Source organism: Podarcis gaigeae, assembly GCF_964106915.1.
Source record: "Podarcis gaigeae genome assembly, chromosome: 12".
In the NCBI taxonomy this organism is placed as follows: domain Eukaryota; kingdom Metazoa; phylum Chordata; class Lepidosauria; order Squamata; family Lacertidae; genus Podarcis; species Podarcis gaigeae.
This window is the reverse complement of record NC_139688.1, coordinates 26,938,411-26,962,903: the sequence shown is the minus strand read 5'-3', so window position 1 is coordinate 26,962,903 and position 24,493 is coordinate 26,938,411. Positions and strand designations below refer to the sequence as shown.

The window sequence follows — 24,493 nt, the reverse complement described above, 5'->3', positions numbered from 1 at the left end:
TTGGTTTCACTGAATTTATGTCCGAGTATTTCTGCAATGTGGAAATGCTGTAGAATCAATAGTCTGAGAAGCAAGTATTTTAAAGATAAAATATTGCATTTTGCAGTGATTGTCAACTACCTGATTATAATTGATAGTCATGATGATTCTCCATCCCTAATTTGAAAGATATATATATATATTTTGTAAAAACACAGTGTGCAGCCAGGTGACTCTGCTGTTTAGACAGTTGTACTTGGACCTGGCAACTGACCTATCAGAAAATTGCACCACAGGCTTGGCTTTAAACTAAATCTGAATGGGGACGCAGGTGGCGCTGTGGGTTAAAGCCTCAGCGCCTAGGACTTGCCGATCGAAAGGTCGGCGGTTCGAATCCCTGCGGCGGGGTGCGCTCCCGCTGCTCGGTCCCAGCGCCTGCCAACCTAGCAGTTCGAAAGCACCTCCGGGTGCAAGTAGATAAATAGGGACCGCTTACCAGCGGGAAGGTAAACGGCGTTTCCGTGTGCGGCTCTGGCTCGCCAGATGCAGCTTTGTCACGCTGGCCACGTGACCCGGAAGTGTCTCCGGACAGCGCTGGCCCCTGGCCTCTTAAGTGAGATGGGCGCACAACCCCAGAGTCTGTCAAGACTGGCCCGTACGGGCAGGGGTACCTTTACCTTTACCTTTTACTTGGACCTGGCAACTGACCTATCAGAAAATTGCACTACAGGCTTGGCTTTAAACTAAATCTGAATGTAATCACAGCATAACTGACCTTACATAACTATCTTAAAAATTAGGTTACTATCTACAAAGGCTTAATGATTTTAAGTATTTTTATGGGGTTCATGTTATTTGGCCACAGAACGAGACACTTTAAAGCACAATACAGTGAGGAATATAACAGCTTTCACATAGAATTTGTGCCTTAGGATATGAAAGTGACTCAGTGCCTAAAAGAAAAAGGTCAGCTCCCTTTGGAATCACTCGCTTATCTGCCCTCCAGCAATGACAGGTGCACCAATACTATTGTAAATTTATTTATTCATAGTACACAACTAAATGGACAACAGTAGTAAATGGACACAACTAAATGGACAATGAGGTAAAAATACAACCTTACATTTCATCAAGCAGCTCCAGTGGACATCCTGATTATTAAAAGTAATTATTATTTAAATTATTATTATATTTAAAAATGGTACTCCTGTTTTTTATCCATTTCTATCCTATTCTTCTTCCCAAATGAGCCCAAGGTGACAAGCAACTAGGTATAAACAATGCATTCAAAATAAAAATACATGTAAAACATTTTAAAAAGTTAACAGCACCTAAAAGGATAATGAACACCTAAGAACATTTAAAAACCAGTGGCGAACTGGCCTATAGGCTGCAACAGAGTAACAAAAACAACATGCCCAATTGTTTTTTTGAAAAAACCAGGGACACTAGTGAACAGTATAAATAAAAATTGTACCAAAAGGTAGGAGTACATGGAAGATCTGAAAACTGTCATGGCATATGGATCTTGACTAGAAGTGTTGCTCAAACATAAACACAAAACCTTGCATTTTCTACAAGTCATTGTACAGCATATTTTATTAAGACGTTTAAGAACCCTTTTTGGTTAGGGAGTGTATTATATGGATATTCTGCGTATTATATGGATATTTATTCTGGATGAGAACTTGATGAGAAGAAGAAGAAGAAGAGGAAGAGGAGGAGGAGGAGTAATAGTTTGGATTTGATACCCCGCTTTATCACTACACGATGGAGTCTCAAAGCGGCTAACATTCTCCTTCCCCTTCCTCCCCCACAACGGCCCAAGGTCACCCAGCAGCTGCATGTGGAGGAGCGGAGGCACGAACCCGGTTCCCCAGATTACGAGTCTATCGCTCTTAACCACTACACCACACTGGCTGAGACTAAACAAGTCCCAGCATGTCACTTTACACAGGCCATGGATTGTACTGGCAGTCAAAATAGGGTCCATATGTGATAAAAATTATTGTAATAAATATAGGAAACAGAATATTGAAACAGATTATTCTGCTCTTATTCCATAGACCAGTGTCTACACACTGTGATTGGCTGGTTGCGGGCCAATAAACTGAAGCGGAATCCTGAAAAGACAGGTGTATTGCGTGTCTTAAATTCTCATGTACAGGAGGTGGGGAGATAGATGTCCTGGTTGGGATCCCACTCCTCTGGAAGGAGCAGGTGTGCAGTCTGGGGGTGCACATTGTCATGTGAGTTCAGTGTTTAGGACTGCCATTAGATGACTTGGCCACTGTACTCCATGTTCTGGTAACTTCCAGATTAGAAACTTCAAAGAGCCCAAAATAAAGTGTCCAGATTACTGGCTGTGGTTCTGTTTAGAGCTCACATAACCACTGTTTTGAAACAGCTGCACTGGTCGCCAGTTCATTTCCAGGCTCATGCCAGAAAGGTCACAACAGACCCCTTTGTGTATTAAGATCAGCAGAAAGTTGTTCCACCTTTCTTAGAAGTTCAGGGTGGTAGCAGACCTGTAGAAGGCATTCTCTGGGACAGCCCCTAAACTGTGGGATTCCCTCCCCACAGAGGTGTATCTTATACCTTCATTCTGGGTAATGCTTCTGGGTAATGCTGAGGACACTTCTTTTTACCATAGCTTTTGACACTTGAGATGTGTGGCTTTCAGACCCACTGTATTTCTGTGGCTGTAAGCTGTCAACTGTTTTTAAAGTGTTTTAATTATTGTAAGCCACCCTGGCACCTTAGGATGAAAAGGGGGTGGTAATTAATAATATTGGACAGAGCAGAAGTATTATTTTCTTAGATTCTAAATATATTGTCCATGGTTGGGGGATTGATTTTCATAGACTATTATTTAGCTGCGGTCATGCAAACAATGGGTTCTGTTCTAATTTGCAGTTCTGAAAAGAGTAGTTTTTGCCACTTTGAGGAGCCAGGACTACCCAGATAAATAATAGAATATAAGAAGGGGGAGGGGGGAATCTAAACTCAAGGCTAAAATCATGCAAAAAGTGGCAAATCTCATGCAATTTCCTCCAGTAATTTTATGTTTAGAATGTTGCTTAAATAATCTTGCTTTTCCAGAATAACTCAAATTAACTTGGATATGTCATACAGGCTGGAAACTGGCTGACAACCATAAATGAAGGGTAAAGATAAAGAGAATCTCTTGATTCAGAGGGGGAATATCCAGCTGTGTGTTACAGGGATTAGTGTTATCCAGTTTTATTTAACATCTTTATTAATAACCTGGCAAAAATCTAAACAATACATGAACTCACAGCAATGGTTACCCTAAAGTAGAAGGCACTGCAGAACCTTACTAAGGATATAACAAATAGGCATATAGAAAATAAGAGAGGAAGAGGGGAAATTAGATTCAGTATAGAGAAAATTCAGAACTATCAAAACAGATATTTCAATGGAAGATATCAAGAAATAGTTATTTACAACATTCAATCATAGAAAAAGGAGAACTGGAAAAGAAACTTCAACAGCACGTCATGAACAAAGACAAAAAGTGGCATGGATGGTCGTCAGCTGTGATGAGACAGCTAAATATATAGACCTTTGGTGATGATGGTGATAAAGTGATATAGGAGATAAGCATATTCAGCTTAAAAGCGTAAGAACCACCCAGCTGATTCAGATCAATGGCCCATCCAGTCCAGCATTCTGTTCTCACAGCAGCCAACCAGATGTTATGGAAAATCCCAAGGAGAACATGAAGACAGTCGCACTCCTGCTTGTGATCCCAGCAATTTTTATTCAGGGCATGCTTCTCTTATGCTGGAGGCTTTATTATCCTTTAGTTTTACTGAATCTCCTTTTAAAGCAGGTTGGTGGCCATGACTTCATATTGTGCTAGCAAATTCCTTGGTTTAACTATGTGTTGTGTGAAGTACTTCCTTTTGCCCACTCTGAATCTCCCAAATTCAAGGTTCACTGAATGACATCTAGTCAAAACATATAAAGCACAAATGGGGAAACTTCAGCCCTCCAGACTTTGTTGAAATGGCTGTCCTTTGCAGGGATGTCAGAGAATTCTGATGGAAATGGAAGGGGAAATTGCCTGTGTTTGGATATTTGCCCCATGTCCAGAACAGAAAGAAATCCAGCAAAAATTATTGCTATTTGCTGCTGCTTTCAATCTGAAAATGGTATGTGACATTACATTCCCCCAATTTGCACTGAAAGAAATGGAATGGAATAACATAATGACAACGAATTTACATGAATTAAGTTATGTAATTTTACCACAGTGGACACCAAGATGATTAATATCAGATTGGGTAGAAGACAAACTGCAGCAGAAAAGAAACAGCTGGAAGGTATGTCTTCTTACATCCTTAGTCCTATATGCTGATTCACAGCGGTCAGTATACTTAAAAGTGCTGGATAACTAAGAACAAATTTAAAAAGTATTGTTTGGTCCTATTTTCATAAGCCACACCTTCTCTTCCACCCAGAAGCTTGCTCAGATATTCTATCTCCTGACATCGGCCTCTTCTATAGTTCACAGGAGGGTCCTGACTTTAGCTGGGTCCCTATTCTGCAGTTTATTCAATACAATGGTTTATCCAGACTACAATACATACTCAGTAAACACTAAAGAGCAAAAATAAAATATATTTAAGTAATATCAACGATTGTACCATATACACCCATATATTTCTCTGCATATATGTGAGACTATGATTTTCATTTACATCTGTCTGGATCACTTTATATGCAGAAATGTTCAAAAGAGATTTTGAGTAAGCACATCTACCTTTTCTCAAGTGTTGGGGTACTTGCTCTAAAACAGGAGTTACCAACTTATTGCTCTCTAGATGTTGTTAGACTACAACTCCCATCATCCATGACCACTGCCCATGCTGGCTGAGGCTGAGAGTTGGAGTTCAAGCAAAGGAAAGGCACAGATAATCTCTGAAGTGATGATTATCTCAAGTAATCATGATTTTATTTTAAAAAATTACTTATTATATGATATTTATTAAACAAAACTGATTACGGGTGGCTGGAAAGGCTATTCTTTATTACTGAAATAAAAATAGTTACATTAAATGATGGCAAATAGGATTCTTCACTGTTTGCAATTTTCAAAGTGTTGCCTACTGAACTAACCCAAGTGCTCCCCCAAGTGTCCAAAGTGTTTCTTTAATTTTGACTCAGTTGCAAAAAAGAAAATTCCTGTTGTATTGCCTGATAATAGAGCTCATAATGCCAGGTACCAGAATTTAGTTTGAAAGACACAGCTACCTCAAGTTATATACTGCCTATGAGATAATTATTCAGTACCTAACAAGTTAGAGGTCTAAATACATCTGCATGTTGTGCTATCAGCTTTATGTTTTATATATAAAGTATATAAAATATATTTAACAGCTTAATACTCTGGATACAATTTTATGCTGCCAAGTAAAATATGGGTCACTTGTATTATCAGCCCCAATAGCTTTTCATTATGAAAAGCCAAAGCAAACATAATCTTTTGCCCATGGTTTCAAGGCTTCTTCAGTGTTGGTTCTGGATAAGAAGAGATAGCTTTTATCCACATATGTGAACATTCATACTTTAAACTAGGATTATGGTGAACAGATATGAGTATTGCCTTTTCTCCTGGAGGAAAAACTGATATAGACTCTATAGTTAAGAACTAAACCCATAGATAAACACTGATTAAAACACAGCTGAAGTCAACACATGGCAAAAAGTAATAGTGTTTTAAGGAGATTAAAACACTTTAAGGAGATTAAAACAGATTCAAATACAAAGTTTTGATTTTGTCTTATTCTGAAAAGGTTTCAACCTCCTTTTAAATTTCAGGAAGAGATTAAAATAATGTTTTGTTGTATAACTGTGTACATCCTGCCCTTTAATGTCCATGGTTGTGGTTTGTTCCCCAACTCTGCAAATCAAAGATTTTAAAACCAACTCCCATCACATTATCTTAGTTACTATTATATTTTCCCTTAGAACTTCAACAGTTAAATGGAAAGTTTGGCACAACTTGATAGGTCTAAGGGGATGTAAATCTTTTATATGTAATTCAACTCAAATTTGAAAATGTGCATCTCTTTTCACCAAGTCCAGCTAGACACATGGCTTGGCAAATATCTTCATCAAACAAATCCCAATGAGGCTCACCCTTGTATACCCTCTAGTTTTCAGAAATTACCACCTTTCAGAGTCTATTCGCATTTCACAGGCATAAAACTGGAACTTCTCATAGGACTAGTCATATAAATATTAATAGCAACCTCTTTTTCTGAGTGTCTATCTTCATGTAGCCAAAATGGCACCACCCATGCGCAGGGGAGAGAGATATTATAGAGAAAACCTAGGTTACCAAGGAAAATTGGGGGGGGGACCCAGGGACACCCACACCCCAAATGACATACAGTGGCCACACTGTTTGGCTGTAGGGGGGGGAGGACAGAAAACCAGGGGGAAGGGGAATAGAATGGAACATTGTAAAAGAAGAAATGGCTGGCCAGCTGAAATACTGAACTGAAGTACTCCCCACTGCAACATTTTTCTAGTCCCACTTGCTATATCTAAATGTAACCAAGCCCTCATACTGTTTATTTGAACTTAAACAAGTGCATTAAACAAACAGTTGACAAATGTTTGAAACCAAGTCAATTTCAAAACAACAACAGGATGTTTTCAATTAAAATGTTAATATAAACATCATTATCCACAGAGATATTCATAATCAGTAATACAACACTGAAATGTTTACATCCGAAAAGGTGGAAATCCCTTCCATATTTCATGAATGTTTATGTAAAATTGGCAAACTAAATCTTTTCCATTTTGAACTACTGTACTATTGTGATAACTTTCATGCATTTATTCATCACATCATTTAAACTGAAGAACAATACTTTTGCAAAGGCACACAAAGAGCTCAGAATATGTTAAGATAATTTTTAATAAGGATATTCTTTTGGCTTTTATTGTGATCATATCAGGACATTGGAAAATAAAAGGTACTAAGTTTAATCAGAATAATTTTCAGTAAGAGCTTACCAGAAATGTATACCTTATGCAAATTATACTTTTTAATCCAATGCTATTATTGACTTTATTTGTCCCATGATACGAATAAGAACACAGTGGGACTAAATACATCCCAGTATATCAGTTTATGTAGCCTATGGATTGTACTGTCAGCGAGAATAGAGCCTAGAAGTAGCAGAATCACCTTTAGGCAAATGAGTATTTCCAGTTATTCTGTTCTTAATCCACTTACTCATCCATCTCCAACTAACCTACAGGTTCATAACCAGTATAACTTGCCTTTGTGCATTGTTAATTTCCTACAGTATATCCTCAAGCACAAAAATATACTTCCAACATTTGAGGCAAAAAGTAATCTGGGTAGCTTCTGATATATGAAATACACACAATATTCCAAAATGTGAAGGGATATATATTCTTAATTAGGAAGGACAATTGGCAAGAAATCAGCAACATTGATAGAACATGGTAATAAAAGACTTACTTATTCCAGGCTTGCCTAAGGTTTTTTGCACTGTACTGTGTAAACCGATCTGTAACAAAAAATAAAGATCTCCTGTTTTGTATGAACCTATATAGGAAACATACTTAAAATAGTCTAATAAAAACAACAAATACAACTTATTGTGCAGCTCAGTCGCATTAAAAAAAAGTAAACTATTTTTTAATACTACTATTCATCACAAGTCTCCAAGCTAAATTTAACACCCACCTACCCCAAAAGCTGAGAACAAACTGCAAGATCAACAGTAAAAGGAGTAACAAAAAAAGCTCAAGAAAATAGAATTAAATTAATTAAATTCACATGATGCCTAATATTTATTCATGTAGGCACCAGCTGAATGCCTCTGGGAGATACTATTCCACAACTGTAAACCACCACTGAAAAGGCCTTGTCTCTGATTGCCATTAACTGCTGACTGTGGTGACATCCTAGAGCAGGACTTCTACTTAAGAATTTTTTAAAACCAAACAGGTTCCTAGGATAGCCTCTGGTCCTTCAGAAATTTGGCTGCAAGCCTTCCAGAGCTTTATAGGAAAAAACCAGCACCCTGAATTGTGCATGGAGACCACTGATTTTTTAATACTGGTGAGCTCTTAAATGCAAATACCAGTCAATAATCCGGCTTAATAACATTATGAACCAGGGCAGTGTTCTTCAACCTTGTGTTCACAGATATTGTTGGACTACAACTCCCATGAATCCATTGGGCTACCATCCAGGCATAAATAGTTCTAACCCAACAATATCTGGGGGCACAGGGTTGAAGAACAGTACAGCAGGAAACTTTATACAGTCAGATTAGATTTCTTGTACACAAACACATCCACTTGAGCATTTGTTTCATGGCTCCATATCCCTGATGAAGTAATCTATAACAGCAACAGGAAGGAAAATGAACTGAAACACAGGCTCTTGTGTAGAGACAAGCTGGGAGGTATGCAACTCATATAAACCTCTACTTGGATAAGAATAACCACAGTCCCACAATTACAGTAATTACTTGTTCCTTTGCCCATACTAGTAGCTCAAGAAACCAAAGTTCTTTATTGTTCACAATTCCTCAACCATCAGGGAAGGGAAAGAAGTACTAATTTTACTTTCTTCCTGTTTTGCAGGAGTAAAGCAGTAAAGCATGCCTAGCTTCTCCCTTCTTCATGTCTGGGTTCTGGGCTGGATACAAAAACAAGAGAGAAAATAACCCACATGGTGCCTTCGAGATGTTGTTGGACTCCCGTAAGTTCCAGCAAACATGGTCAGGGATGATGGGAGTTTTAGACCAACAGCATCTGGAGGGCACCACATTGGCTATATCTACTGTACACTGAGCTTGAAAAAAAACATTCAGTGACAGAGCAACAGGTTTGAGAGAAGAGATGAAGCAACAGACAAATCAACGATATAGCCTGACAAAGATACTGAAGCATAAGTGACAATCAATATGCTTAGTTTAGTGTAACAAAACAGATGGAAGTGGCAGCACTAAAATGTTTCACTTGTTAAATGTGAAAAAATAAAACAGAATTTACAAAATAATGTAAACAAAGACTCAAAGCCCCTAACATTTTTTAAAGTGCCAGTGGGAGCAAATCTCTAAAATTAACTTCATTCTCAAACATGCAGTGTAGAGTATGAAAGGAAAACATCTGAAATTCTTGCCAAATCTTGCTTCCTTGCCCTTTCCAACTTGCCAACTGGAACTGTGTGTTGTATGGTTTTATTTTGGACTGTCCCTAGATACCAACAGAAGGCCATACTAGCTTATTTTGGGTTTACTAAGAGATATTGTCAGGTTCCAACTCAAACTAAAATGAAAACAAAAAGACGAACATTTTTTATTGAGGCATAACCTTATCAACTGTAATCTTGCATCTAATAAAAAGGACACTAGTTCATAAAAGCTCATACCACAATAAAATGTGCTAAGTCTTTTAAGATGCCACAGAATGCTGTGTTGTTTTTCCTGCAATAGACTAAAAAGGGGAATCCCCAGTAAAGCAAATATGGATTAGAAATACCATCCTCTTGTGATTCAGGATATAAAAGGACAGAGAGATCCATGGGCATGTTGCAAGAAAATGAAATGTCTTTTGAAAACATTGCGTAGGACTAACATTTATTTAATTATTATTTACTACCATCTATTTCCCACACCTTTCAGGATACAACTTCTTCTAAGATGACTTACAGAAAACTCTTTCCCTCTGCAACTTTCCCTTTCAAGTTGCTTTCATTCTTACCACAAACATTCTGAATACAAACTTAGCTTGCAAATTACCCAGGATTGGTAAGAAGAGTTTCAAGGGAAATTGGCTGAGAGAAGGGGCTGGTGGACTATTACTACTAGTAGTACTATACATACTACACATGGCTGGTGCAACTTTATAATATTTCTTATCCACCCTTCACCAAAAAAAGAGTGTGTGTGTGTGTGTGTGTGTGTGTGTGTGTGTGTGTGTAAAGTAAGCTAGAGAGCTGTAGGGAGGCTAGAATGTAAGGAGGCTAGAATACAACTTCACCACTGTTACAGTATAAAAGGATCACAGCAGTCATTGTTTGGATCATATAGTTAGTAGCATGTAAGGACTTTGCGGGAAGTGGGACAATTTATGGACCATTTTATGAATCTAAATTATTTTGTTGCCCAAATGTTATTTCAAACTTATTCTGGACCAAAATGGGTTGGGAACTGTGAGACTACATACCTCTTATTTGCATTTTTTCTGTTCAAAATTCTTTAAAGCCTTATGCTCTGGTCTAAATCTTTCTTAAAGCAATTCAGTAAGCACCACATTTACAAATCTCAGGGGAGAAAATAATCCTTTTAGAGGAAAAATAGAATTTTATTGCTCCTGAATTTCAAACTACATCACTTGCAGCACAATTATGGTCTCTGGTTGCCTAATTATTGCCCCAAATCTCCTGAGTACCTTATTTACTCATCTTGCTCTCCAAGATGCCTATAAATTACTTTATAAACTCTCTAGGCAAATAAAGCTATTGGATAACAACTGCTGGCCTACTTTATTTTTATTTTTTTAAAATAAATATACCTGTATGGTCTTTTGACTTATCACTGGTAACTTTTATATTAAGGCAAAAAAATCCATGATAACCTTTCATTCAAAATACAGCATTTGGCATTTATGAGAGTCAAATGTTGTCTTCCAATTTGGTTACCCAAAACACAGGATGAAATTTTGATTTCCAGATAATATTTAGAATATTAATACCTAACTTGAATAAAGAAGTCTACATTGTGACAACAAAATCATGTAAAACTTGGATTTAGCTAATCCTGAGATCCTAATTTAAGGTTCAGGTATACGTCCATTATCACTGGATGTATTTTCAGCAGTAAATTTGAAAAGTTTGATGTCTTTTCTTTAAAAACAAAACACCTTCTCTTACTTGCCATTCTCTACAGCAGGGGTCCTCAAAGTACGTTCCGTGGCCTGCCTCCAGCCTGCCAGGGTCCTAAACCCAGGCCGGCCACTGCCATCTCCACCCCTTCCCCACCCTCCCATCTTAAGCAAAGAGTTCGCAACGCTGGCCTTGGCAAGCATCCTGTAAGAAGCGCTCCTTGCACCCCTGGCCAAGGGAGAAGGCAGCAGCTGCACCGCTTCTACCTCCAGCTTGGCGCTCGCCAGCTGCCGCCGCCACTCTTCCTCGCTGGCAGGAGTCACTTGGCGGACTGCCTCTTTTCCGCTACCTTTGGTCTCAGCGGCGGTAACAGCGGGGAGAGTCCAGCTGGGAGATCAAGCAGCGTTGCTATTTTAAAGTTGGTTCCTCTCCCCGCCTCTCCCTTTGGCAGGGAGTTCCTCAAACCCCAGGATCAGCATGAGTGCCAGAGCTGGGGGTGAGGATGCTGGTCTGTTTGTGCCTCAAGGAGTCTGCACCCGGCTACTCGTGGGATGAGGGGAGAGATATCTTTGATCGCCACAGCCAACTTGAGTGGGGTGCTGCCTGAGGGAGAGTGGGAGGGAGGGAGAAAGAGAGCCAGCTTGCTGTCCTTCCCGCTGTGCTGAGCACAGAATTCCCCGCGAGTCATGTAAGTGTTCTAGAGTTGGAATGGGGAAGGATCCGTACCGAGCTTGGACCTCAGGGGTGACATTGGAAATTATTTCTAGAAAGCAAGTTATTCTAAGGCTCTCTCTGCCCTCCCATTGAGGAGGAAGGACCTTTGTAATAAATGGGAAATGACTGCACTGTTGGCAAAAGTATACGACTGTCCTGACAGTGCTGTGACTAGCAGTGACAAATATGGAACCCGATAGGGACCATCTCATTAGCCAAAAGCAGGCCCATACTTCCCACTGAAATACTTATAAGTTTATGTTGATTAAAATCATTCATTTTAAATATTGTATTGTTTTTTCCTGTTTTTGTGCACTACAAATTAAAATATGTGCAGTGTGCATAGGAATTCGTTCATATTTTTTTCAAACTATAGTCTGGCCCCCAACAGTGTTTGAGGGACAGTGAACTGGCCCCCTGTTTAAAAAGTTTGAGGACCCCTGCTCTACAGCATAAAAAGCCTATTAAACTGTGTTGTTTTTGGTACACACGCCTATTACATTAATTTTGACTTTTTAATAACACTTTGGAGCTGTTTCCGAAAGAACATTTATTTATTATCTAGTATGCTCATGCCTAATAGCATTGCTGAACTAAATAGCTAAACTGCCTTAACTCCGAGGGAAAGAAATGTGGGGAAGGCACGCTGAGGAAATAATAATAATAATAATAATAATAATAATAATAATAATAATAATAGTTTATTTATACCCTGCCCATCCGGCTGAGTTTCCCCAGCCACTCTGGGCGGAAAGGAAAAGTACAAGCTCAAAGCAGGGCAGAAAAGAGGCAGTGCATGCATTTATTTGTTTTATTACATTTTATCTGATTAAGTGTGCATATTTGCCTACTATTTTGCCCCATGTTCACCTGATATCTCCTACTCTCTCATTGATTTGAATTCCTACTTCAGTTTGCACCAGAAATGTCTAACAGGGATATTTTACTGTTCAGAGCAGCTCCTTAATAAAGTTACTAATTAATCCCAGATGCTGCTTTAGGGGCCTGGATCCCAGCATCCCTCTACTGGTCCTCATATATCACAGAGAAGGAAACAGAAGCGTGCTTTTTATCCATTTGATTTTGTGTGCTTGGCTCCTAAGGCAACACAACAAGGAGTGAGAGAGAGGAAAAGTACTGATGTTCATAGTTTTGTCCTAGAAAGAAGAGCACTGTGTTCTGCAATAATGAGTAAGTGCTAATTATCTTGCCTGGAAGGTTGCAAGAAGCTGAATAAAATGGGAGGTTTGTGGTGTTTTGCTTTTGGCTCAGAGGTGAACTTGAGTATGGATTAGTTCTCTGAAATATCTTTAAAATCTTTTTGTTAATCACTTGTATGAGAGCACAAAACATGACACAGCAATAATATACCGTATTTTTCTGTCTCTAAGGTGCCCCTGTCTATAAGATGCTCCCTATTTTGGGGGTCTCAAAATTTAGAAAATGGGGGGGTTGAGCTTTCGGGGAGGATTATTTGGGGGGAATGCCAAAAATCACTCACCTGCCAGAACGCAGCACACAACTGCTTGCGCTACTTACAATCGCCGCTTACAATCTTGGGCTCGCACTTCATTCCGGCAGGTGAGCAATTTTCTGCATCTTCTCCCCCCCCCCCCCAACCAATCAAGCGGCCAATTACGGCTTACAATACGGGCTCGTGCCAAAAAACCATTCGCACCCCCCCAGCACTACCCGTGTATAAGACAAGCCTAAATTTTGAACCTCGTTTTGGGGTCAAAAAAGCTCGTCTTACACACGGAAAAATATGGTAATATGTACATCCTTTGATACCAGTTCAGTTTGTATCTTGGGCCAGTACTGCCACAGTTTCTGCCCAGAATAGATTATTATGCAATCGTCCCAGGAAGGAATACTGTCTCAACATTATGTTATACCAAATCACACCTTGGAAAGGCAGGGGGAGTTTCTTAAATTAGGGTGCCAATAATAGTTTAAGATGACATGGATTTTGAACTGTCAAGTTTGTTTTTATACATTGCTTAAGAGTTATTTTTAATATATTAAGCAGTATAGAATTTAAATAATCAATGAAATGTAAAAAGTTGTAGATATTTAATTGTCACCAGCCATTTTAAACTTAGTAGCTGTTAATGACTTTCTTCCTTCTGCTCAAAATCTCTTGTTTTCTGCTGAAAACCTAGCTAAGCTTAGACATCAAAGCCTTTTAGCAGATGCTAACTTTCTCTTCACCAGTGTTTTCTGCATACTTTTTTCCTAAGTCAATTAGAATTGGAACAAAAAAATAGACAAACTTCTGCATTGATAGACACACTAGGCAGAAATGCATGATTACAGTGCAGTGAGCACACAATTTGATAGCTTTTGTCAGTATGCATTTTACCAGTTCTATGCAGGCACTATCATCATCAGAGGAATGCAGTATTTCATGTGGAGAGAAATACTGTACAAGTGAAGAAGCAGCACATTTGTGCGTTCTTTTGCATCACACCTGTCAGTGTGTGTGAAAAGGATTTTTGCAGCTTCTGTGTGGGAGCCATGCAATTTAAATCAGCCTTAAGGTTCTTAGATTCCATTATAAAGCAAACGCAGAAACAATTTTTTTTACCTTATAAAAAGAACCAAACAACTTTCCTCCCACATTAATAAAGTTTAAGTGTTAAACTAAGAGCATAAATAAGATGCTTATCTAGCAGCCAAATATAATGGCAGCAAATCCATGTATTTAAAATACAAATCTGACCAAATCACATGGAAACCTGAGAAAGAGGTTTTCCCACTCTCTCTTTCCTCACGCACTTCTAGTATTGAAGCTCAGTTGAGGAGAAATCACCAGGTATGGAGAGACTGTTGGACTGTGGGTGAAGACCGTTCAACTTCTCCCAGACTCATCCACCTATTCTTTTTTGCTCTTAAAAATGTTTACATCCATGTTTACATCTGTATTGATCTATTGCAACCACATCTAATTTGTTTCTGCCAAAGGGAATTCAGAACACTTGGCACTTCTGAGAAGTCATGAAGCCTACAAATAATAGTTGCTAGTAAAGGATAATATTTTGGATTACAAATTTGTATAGAATTAGATTAAGTTTGAAAGAACAAGGGTCTAAAAAAATTATTACTCACAGAAAAAGAGTGATAACATTTAGCTGGCTTTTTCCAACTGACAATCATCTGTACCTTTCCAAGGACAGTGTTTTAAAGCTAGTGTTTTAAATCACAACTGGCAAAGCATATAGCATTTAACCAGAGAAACATAAATCTAACACAATGGCCATCTTAAAATAGAGCCTATATAACATTCCCTTTTTAGTTTATTTCCCTGAATCTGCTCTATTAAGAAAAAATTACAAGCACACAACATATACACAAATTAAAATAAAATCAAGCAGAATTAACCAGCTCAGAAAGGTTTCTTGACTGCCACCTACTGGCAAAAAAGCCCAAATTTTCCAAGTATGCTAGCCACTGTGATGCTTTTCAGATGCTGCTGGACTCCATCAGCCTCAACCAGCATGGTTAATGATAAAGAATTATGGGAACCGTAGTCAACTATTCTAAACTCAAATTCTTCACTGGAAAAACACCACCACATTTTTACAGAATTAAACAACAGTAGCAGCCTTAGCAATGTACTAAAATGAGTGCCTTTCAAAGTAACCTAGCTTGTATTCTTAAATTTAGACATTTATTTTTAAATCATATTTTCTGAAATGTTAGCTACTTTGTATTTTCAGGGGGTCGGAAGACCAAATACTTTAAATTTATATTTATAAAGTGTAGAAGACTGTCAATTTTATAGCAAAATTGGGAGAGAGTAGGTAAGAGAGTGGAATTTTTTTAAAAAAAACAGGGGAAATGAGAATGTTTTATGGCTTACAACAAACACATTTCCAAGATGATATTCAGGGACAAGAGCAGGGATAACAACTTATCAAACATTTTAACTTAGAAGGTTGAGATTCTTAGGAACCAGGATTCTATACCAACTTCCACTTTCTGTGTGCTTAGTTGAAACCATGACCATATGTACCTAGTAATAAAGGGAGTTTGGGCAGTCTTCAGCAAAAGAGGGGCTCCTCTTCAGGAAGTTATCAGCATTCAGATAAAAACAAATGACTAAGTTGACATTAAACTAAACCCAGTGAAATTCTGGAGAGTAAATGATTGGACATCAGACGTTACGTTACATTATGTCATTTATACAAAGAATAGGTGAAACTAAAAAATGCAAGTCAATTTTACTGAGATAAATTTTCAGTACGCAGCTGAGATGCCAACTGGCCAATGGCTAAGTTAGCGCTATGTCACCCTGACGGTGCCAGGGTATCTCTCTGCAGAAGTAAGGTATCTCAAGAGGGGCATATAATTGTGATGTTTGCCACTAGGATTTATAAACCAACATGGTGAGGATGACTTTCCTGAGATCCTGTAGGGAGTAGCACCACTAACCTGAGCAAGGCCTATAGAGAGAATGGAAAGAAGGAAATGTAAACAGCCTCACTTCTCTGGTTGAAGCTTGGGGAAAGAATGGCCAAGACAAAGCACAGTGACTGCGCAGTAACTTGGAAAGGGTCAGAGCTCAGTGACAGAGCAACTACTGGGCATGCAGAAGGTGCCAAGGTCAATCCCTGGCATCTCCAAGTTGGGAAAGATTCCTGTATGAAACCCAGGAGAAACATTGCTAATCAATGTGGACAATACTGAACCAGACAAACCAAGACCAGCTTCCTATATAGCTAGAAGCAGGTTGCAGCATACTCATCAGCTGAAATCTGAAAGGGCACCTTTGTTTATAATGCCAGAATCTTTTTGCAATAGAAATGGTATTTAAATATGAAATCTGATGGCAAGGTCTTGAAACCTACCTGGCTTGAAATGGGGCAGAGAATGAACTCCAGGCCACGAATCTTCATTTGGGGTTCCAAGCACCTACAAGTAAACAGAGCCAAATACATTTAGTTTAAAATACAGATAGCCACTTCATGTAAAATATTTTATGATTGATTTAACTTAAGAATAATGTATTGATTTGCTCAAAGTTTTAAAATATTTACTATTTCAGGATTTACTACAAAAGAACAAAAACTAATCATTTAAATTTTATGGACATCCATGTTCATCAGGTCATTTATAACCAGAATACCAAGTCATTGTTTATGTACTACCTGATACAAAGAGGCTTACTGTTAATTAATTCACTACTGAAAACTACCTTATTAAAGAAATCAAAATCAGCACCAATAACCATGGGGAACACTGCAATGGGAGACTTCAGCATCTAAGCCACAATGTGTCTGTATGTTTGTAGCAATACGTTCCACAAATTCTTTTTTTATTATTATTATGCCTTATTTTCTGTTTGCATTTTTTTTCTTTTCTTTTTTGCCAAAGATTGGGTCCCTTCAGTGGTCCTGTTCTTCCTTCTTACAGTTCTTTAATCTTTAAACTGCACTTGGAGAGGATAGCCCTTAAAACAAACAACTCCTTCAGACAGAGAACTGTGTTTTGTATACAGAATAGATGGCTACCCTGAATTTTTCTTACTTAATTTGAAAAAGAAGCCCTAATTAACGTTTGCATTTTAAAACATATATAATGTATCAGCAACACCACGACTTTTACTCCTTAATCATCACCTTTCACATTAAAGACAGACTGGGTATAATAATAGAAAGTAGCCTGAAGAGTCTGATAATTATTAAAGTAGTGTTTGTGTGAGATATGGCTAGTGATCAGTGTGCAAAGACTAGAGTTTGAATGCAATTTCCAAATTTCTGCTCAGCAGTAGCTCTACATTAGCCAAAGCTACTTCACATGAAAGTGAAAGTACAGAAGAATTGCAAATATGTTGTATGCATCCCCCCCCCCCCCCCCGCATACACACTCTGCAGTATATAACAGCAACCATGCAATATTTCACTTTGACCAGGAGAGGGAGGCAGAGAATTGAAATTAGAAAGGCACATTATTCTTAAAGTAGCATGCCATCAGACAGCACCACTTTGGAAACCACTAAAAATAACGGGGGGAGGGAAGGGGAGCACGGCACACAGGATAGTGCAGCACTATCAAAAGTTTAAAAGGCATATTATTGCAAGAGCTTTTCATAAGGAAGGTTGGTTTCAACATACTGGGTGAGATCGCATTGTCATAAATACTGAAAGAGAAAGGAGTCCAAGACGGATGAGAATTTCTTAAAGGTGAAATATTGAAAGCACAAATGTAGAAAATTCAAAGAAAAATGGGAGGCATCTATAGAAATCAGTGTGGCTGCATATACTTACAGATGAAGTGAGATTTAAGAAGGGCATGTTTAAGAAATGGAAGAATGGGAAAATCAAGAAGGAAGGGTATACACAACTTGCCAACAGTTGCAGGAGGAAGATCAGGAGAGTCAAAGGTCAGAATGAGTTCAGGCTACCAAAAGAGGCCAAAAATAATTTAAAAGTTTTCTTCAGCTATGTTCAAGGCAAGAGGAAGAACAAGCAAGCAGTAGGTCCTCTGCGTGGAGATACATGATGTAGCAGAAAAAGAAGCTAATGCTATTCTAGGCTGCATCAACCAAGATGATCAAGGGTTTGGAAACCAAGCCTTATGAGAAACAGTTGAAGGAGTAGGGTATGTTTAGCCTGGTAAAGAGGCGACTGAAAGAAGATGTGATAGCCATCTTCAGATATCTAAAGGGCTGTCACATGGAAGATGGAGAAAGCTTGTTATCTCCTGCTCTGGAGGCTGGGAATTGAACCAATGGAATCAAGTAGGTTCTGACTAAACATCAGGACAGTAAGAGCTGTTTGACAGTGGAACAGACTCCCACAGGAGGTTTTGAAGCAGGGGTTGGATGGTCATCTGCCATGCATGCTTTAGCTGAAATTCCTGCATTGTAGGCAGCTGGACTAGATGCCCTTGGGGTCCCTTCCAACTCTACAATTCTATGGTTCTATAAAGAACCTATTCGTTCAGTTTCAAAACTGCAGATTATCAGCAACTCTCTCAATTAGTAATCATCCCACAGTTTTCTTCAATTGGGAGAACAGAGCAAAGCAAGATAGTTTAAAGCGGGCATGGAAATTTAGATTATTTATTTAAAATAAATGTGCAGTTGCAACCTTCAAGAAGCGAGCCAAGTTCAGACAGCCATATGTGGATTCACAGAGTATCTTCAATTCAATCCTGTGACAATTAATCATTTACATGACACTACTTCAAATATACAGCAGTTTCTTTGGGTAAAAGTAGTTCCCCAATATCTGCAATATTTCACACTGCTTTAGACCCAGCGAGAAAGGCAGTAATGTCTTGAACATGGTTGGGAATAGCAGTAATGAGAGAAAAATATGCCAAGAAAAACTGTAATTTAGTGCTTGTAGAGGTTCTTTAAGAAACTGACCAATAGGTTTTTTTCTCCTCAAAAGATAGTTCTGAACACAAGAAAATAAACAAACCTTATAATAAATAGCAATGTGCCCCATGCTGCTTCCATTACTAATGTCTTCTACCTCTGGAAGAAGCTTTCTCCAATGTTTGAAAGTTCTCCCAGTAAATTTTCCGTAATCCCTTTACTCTATGCCTTTTGCTGTCAATTACAAACCTGTTTCCTCAGACATTTACTGTAGTGGGTTACTTTAGTGCTAATTGGTTGAGGTTTGAAAGTTATTTATTGTCAATGTAATTTTTATTGTGATTTTTAAGGTGGTGTTTTAGAAAATTTATACACAGAACATATGAGTATTATTGCAATAATTACAGCAAATCATCACTCTGTTTTCTATTTACCAATGGCATAACAGAGGCCATAAACTAGATACTTAAGTGACAGTAAAGATCACGAAGAAATTGCATTCTTCAGATTAATTCTTGGCTTATATGAAAAGCTTAAAAAGGCAAAAGAGACAGATGTAACTACTAGCAGCATATATTATGTATGTTGACTCAGTATTTTGAGTGACAATTCCGTCTATGCCTCATCAACCCTCTTTGCAAGGCACAATATGATAGCTTATTGTCAAGCTCAATATTCGAGAGAAAATGCATGAATATTTCTGCCACTATAAGCATTAGTTTCCATAAGAGATAATAAATCAAGCTCTTTGATATTCCTTACATTCATGAAGGAAGAGAAAATGAATTTAAGGCCAAGAAATATATTCTAGTATGTTGCGATTCTGGGGCAGGCATACTAGACAATTACAGCATAGCATTCCAGAGAATGCACATCTACAAAGGTCCCATTTGGGTATTTGGCAATACACGCACACTAACAAAAACAAATGCACCCAACTGAGACACCACAAAGAATCTATCAATTATAAAAATGACTTCATAAGGATCCAAGATAACTAATCTGCATTATTTGTATACATCTGTAGAACTAATGAATAGGGCATATAAAACAGCAGCAAAAATCATGACATTTCTGCCCATCTGATTAATTACGGTATGTTAGTAAGTCTTTTTGAGGGGACGCAGGTGGCGCTGTGGGTTAAAGCCTCAGCGCCTAGGACTTGCCGATCGAAAGCTCGGCGGTTCGAATCCCTGCGGTGGAGTGCGCTCCCGCTGCTCGGTCCCAGCGCCTGCCAACCTAGCAGTTCGAAAGCACCTCCGGGTGCAAGTAGATAAATAGGGACCGCTTACCAGCGGGAAGGTAAAGGGCGTTTCCGTGTGCGGCTCTGGCTCGCCAGAGCAGCGATGTCACGCTGGCCACGTGACCCGGAAGTGTCTCCGGACAGCGCTGGCCCCTGGCCTCTTAAGTGAGATGGGCGCACAACCCCAGAGTCTGTCAAGACTGGCCCGTATGGGCAGGGGTACCTTTACCTTTACCTTTAGTAAGTCTTTACAATGTTCATGTCTGCATTTTGTCTAGGGCAGGTATTATTTCTATGGATGAAACTCTATTACTGCAAATATTACTATAATGTAATGTACGCTTTTTATTTTCAGTCATCAAAATTGTCTCTTATTTTCATATGTGTGAGAGAAATAGAACAGTAAGAATGATGGGCTGTAATAAGATACTTAAAGTCTTTAAAGCCCTGCCTGTTAATGGTTGCGTATGAGTAGGCTTGATGGTGGGTCATTTTTATTTCAGATTTCTATCAATATGGAATTCTATCTTCGTAATTAAACATTCAATTGTCTAATACAAGATAACAAGGGAACAGAAAATCCAGTAGGCTCCATTTCCAATGCCATGGTCTATAAAATATGCATTTTGGTAATATGCCCAGTTGTTAATTTTTTCAAAAAGTGAACCACTGAACCACATGAAAACTGGTAAGGTTTTAAGCACAGTTTCAGGACTATAAAACATAGAAAGGCATACTTCTAGCAATGTAGTAGTGCCTTCTAGAAAATGTATTAAGAGTACATTTTGTTCTGCATAGAAGGGAAAATTACGCAGAACTGCAGGTAATGTTAACTCATTGAGGATCTGTGGAGTACATTTTATAAATGAAGTTAGTTGTAAACTAACTACAAAAAAGAAAAAACAGAAGACAGTCACTATTAAGCCTTTAATCACTGAAATGCATGTCAGCTGCAAAAAATCTACATTTAATTTATACCCAATATTGTGCTACATGACTGAATCAATTAATCACATTCATTATATGTGCTAAAGCAACCAAACCTAGGACAGCAATATGATAATGTTCATACATGAAACACCTATGCTATGCAGTGATGCCAGAGGGACTATTGGATAGGACTGGGAAGAGCCTGGTCACTTCCCATCTTAGTCATGAAAGTCACTGGAAACCTTGGGCCAATGACGAGAACCTGCTCGCCATCAGTAAGAATCAGTCTCACACAGAGATGGGTTGAAGAAATCTGGCTGCCTTAGAGCTGCTGCAGCACAGCCTTTATTGTGTAAAGTCAGAAAGATACAAAATACAATGAAAGCAACTTGTTCTCAGCCAGCAGATAAGGGCCATCACACTTGTCAGAGCTGCCTCTAGAACCCAGCTCACAGAGGACCAACGCTAGGCTGTCGTAATGTACAAAAGTCTTTATTGAAGTTCAGTTTCCATTTCAAAGCCACAGCGTGCTGCCCTACGTCTTAAACCCTAGATCGGCGAAGTCCCGTCTCCTCCCCCCTGACACCAGTTTAAGATCCTAGCCCTGCTCCACTTCTTGCGCTGCTCTCTCCTCCTCTGGATCCTTCTGCCCGCTGGGGCATTGCCCTTTCTGGACTCTTCCGACGCTGAGTCGCTTAGCTCCTCCCCCTGCCTCCGGCGGGCTTTAGGACCCGATTCCCAATCCTCATTCTCTGCTGTCCCGCGCTCCTGTACATTTGAACTTGCCTCTCGCGCCAACCCAGTGACCTTTCTCCTAACCGTCACACTACTTGTGTCACTGCTTCCCCCTTCCGGGACGCTGGCCGGACCTGACCTCCCCCCCGTTGTCTGACTCTCCGATGGAGGTGTGGTCAGCCCTGTCTCGTCTTCTCTTCCTGGTGGGGAATGCACTGGCCCCGATGCTTGAGACTCTTCCCCCCCACTCCGCTCTGGTGGGGAAGCTGGTCCTGATTTCCAACTACTGCTCTGGGAGTCCCTGCTGCTGCCTTGCTCCTGGGGCGTTCCCCTTGGGAACCCCCTACCCCTGGCCACCGGCGCCCCCTTTTGTGAATCTTCCGATTCGCTGGAGAGGCTCATGGAATTATTCACTAAATAATGGGGGAAGGAAGTAATCCTTTTTAAGCAGAGTAGTCCCGTTTTTAGTAACTGTCAAATGGATAATTCTAATGATGCACACAATGTATCTAGCTAGATAATTATTGACAGTATTTTTGTTTGAAGTGGCTGACTAATTTAAACAAACTCTGGATTTCAAGGGATTCTGACATAATGCTCCAGCCACTTCCACCATGGAAACTCCATTCATTTCAGTGTGGTTTATATAAGGTTCCTGCTATTTATATTTGGGTAGAGGAGGCAGTTGTCAGCATGCAATAATCAAATGCAGGGGAAGTGGGAAGGAGATTTACCAGAAATATTCTTTCAAGTTGATCTTGAATGTCTTTCATTCCTGGAAAAGCAGCAACACCTTGAATCATTTCGACGAAGATACAACCAACTCCCCTGGAAAGAAAAAAGTTTAAAATATTTTTTGGGGGGAAATATCATATTACAAACTGGTACACAGCCTGTACATTGGTTTTCAAGAGATTTTTTCCTTGCTGCAAAAAGATGCAAGACAGATTACATTGAATGTCTGACATTGACTCAGAACTGTCTCTTTGAAAACAGTTTGTTTGAGTGTGAATTGCAAAATTTAAAAGCTGTTCTGGGGGTTTGTATGATTGCACAATGGCAGAAACACCCCATGGTTTGTAACATCTTAAATAAAATGAAATGCAGTCACCCTGCAGTACATGCACAACATATAAACAGGAAATCCCTAATAGGGCCTAGGACATGATTCAAAGAACTGCTCAACCAGTTACATGTGCCCAAAGGGTTTGTGCTGGTGCTTCTCAAATAGCCTTTCATGTCACATGGCAAACTGTTTCAAAGCTGTTTGTCTATGAAGTGGTTTTTCTTTTGCTTTTTACACCTAAGTCAGAATTTCACTGGCTATGTCTAAAACATTGCTTTAGATACCAGCCACAGTTTTAGTTCTTAACAAACCAGATGGTTACTTCTGACTATACAGAACACTCTGCATGTTCTGTTTTACCACTGAACAGTAAAGATATTTACCACTGAGTATTATAGTTTCTGACGCCCTCTTTGCAAATAATGAAAGCAAAAGCAACAAAAGAGGCAGCATGTTTATTATTCCTGTGTATGCCATCATATTTATCCTTGACCACAACTTTATTTACCTATAACAGCAGCATTGTGTTGTGTTTTATTGTACTGTTCCTGATTTCACCTAAGCATTGATGTTCTTACACAATAGGGTTTGACATTTGGATAACATATGCCTCAGCTAAAAGTTTTTCTACATCTCCATGTGGGCTGAATATGTATCATTACAACCAAAAGTAAATATGCATATCAGCACTCCAACAACATTTGAATAGTTCATGACATAATTGCTAGAATGAAAATAATTCTCAAAAGTATTTTCAAATGGCAATGATATACTTGGAAAGTAACACATTTTAAGTGTGCCAAAGTAGTGAAACACCATCTCTTTAAAACATGCAATCTGCTTTCATTAATTAAGAGATCCTAACTGAATATTTATAAGTCACATTTGGCAAAGAGCCCTTTAATTAAAACTCATTTAGTAATATAGGTGACTTGTTTTTTAACCCAGTTAGAATATATAGCTAAATTTTAGTGCACAATCTAGTTTCATCAACTGCAGTCTTAAAAAAGATTGTTTAAGATATCTGAGATTGAAAAGAAGCATATTGTTAAAGTATGACAAAGAGCACACAACTAATCCCTAGTTACGTTCCTTGTGCTTAAAAAATGGGATTGACATTATTCTCTGTAACTGGCTAGGGCATATGGAAGGAATTGAATTGATGAAGCTGCCATTCGTCACCTACTTTGGTAAATGCTTCATTAAACCCAATGTATCTTTGTCAAACACAGACAATATTTAAAACTGTGATTTAATAATGTATTCATATATGAGAGAGAGAGAGAGACAGAGACAGAGAGAGAGACAGACATCTTGCAGACATAGGTATCCTGAAAGCAGGTAGTTCAAATTCTGTTCATGCATCCCAACACTGGCCATTTAATTCATTTTAAATATTAGAGTGATCCTAGGAACTTCTAAATATCTATGAATGTCGAATGGTAAACTTCATTGATAGAGAAATGTAAAGGTGTTTTTTTTGTGTGAATCATTTAGTAAACTGACTCTTCGTAAAATGGCAATTCTTGAAAATGTAAATTCAGATTGCAAATTTCTTGAATGATGAGCCAAAAATAAGTAGTTGTT

General features: G+C 38.8%; 1 protein-coding gene and 1 long non-coding RNA gene across 7 annotated transcripts in view; both read right to left on the bottom strand.

Annotated features, from left to right (window-relative positions):
• CDK14 (cyclin dependent kinase 14) overlaps window positions 1-24,493 on the bottom strand; it is a 229,515-nt gene that overhangs the window by 73,404 nt on the left and 131,618 nt on the right. For all 6 annotated transcript variants that reach the window (XR_014556593.1, XM_083705044.1, XM_083705046.1 and 3 more), the window contains 3 exons: window positions 22,575-22,668; window positions 16,456-16,519; window positions 7,511-7,559 (listed from right to left, as the gene is read on the bottom strand). Coding sequence is in view for 5 of the 6 variants with exons in the window: in XM_083705044.1 (XP_083561170.1) it covers window positions 7,511-7,559; window positions 16,456-16,519; window positions 22,575-22,668 (207 nt within the window). In the remaining variant the exon portion in view is untranslated. The remainder of the gene's footprint in view (window positions 1-7,510; window positions 7,560-16,455; window positions 16,520-22,574; window positions 22,669-24,493) is intronic.
• LOC310828143 lies at window positions 182-5,611 on the bottom strand. The gene is made up of 3 exons (XR_014556719.1): window positions 1,894-5,611; window positions 688-1,666; window positions 182-253 (listed from the first exon to the last, which is right to left on the bottom strand). It is a non-coding gene; the product is annotated as an uncharacterized lncRNA (long non-coding RNA).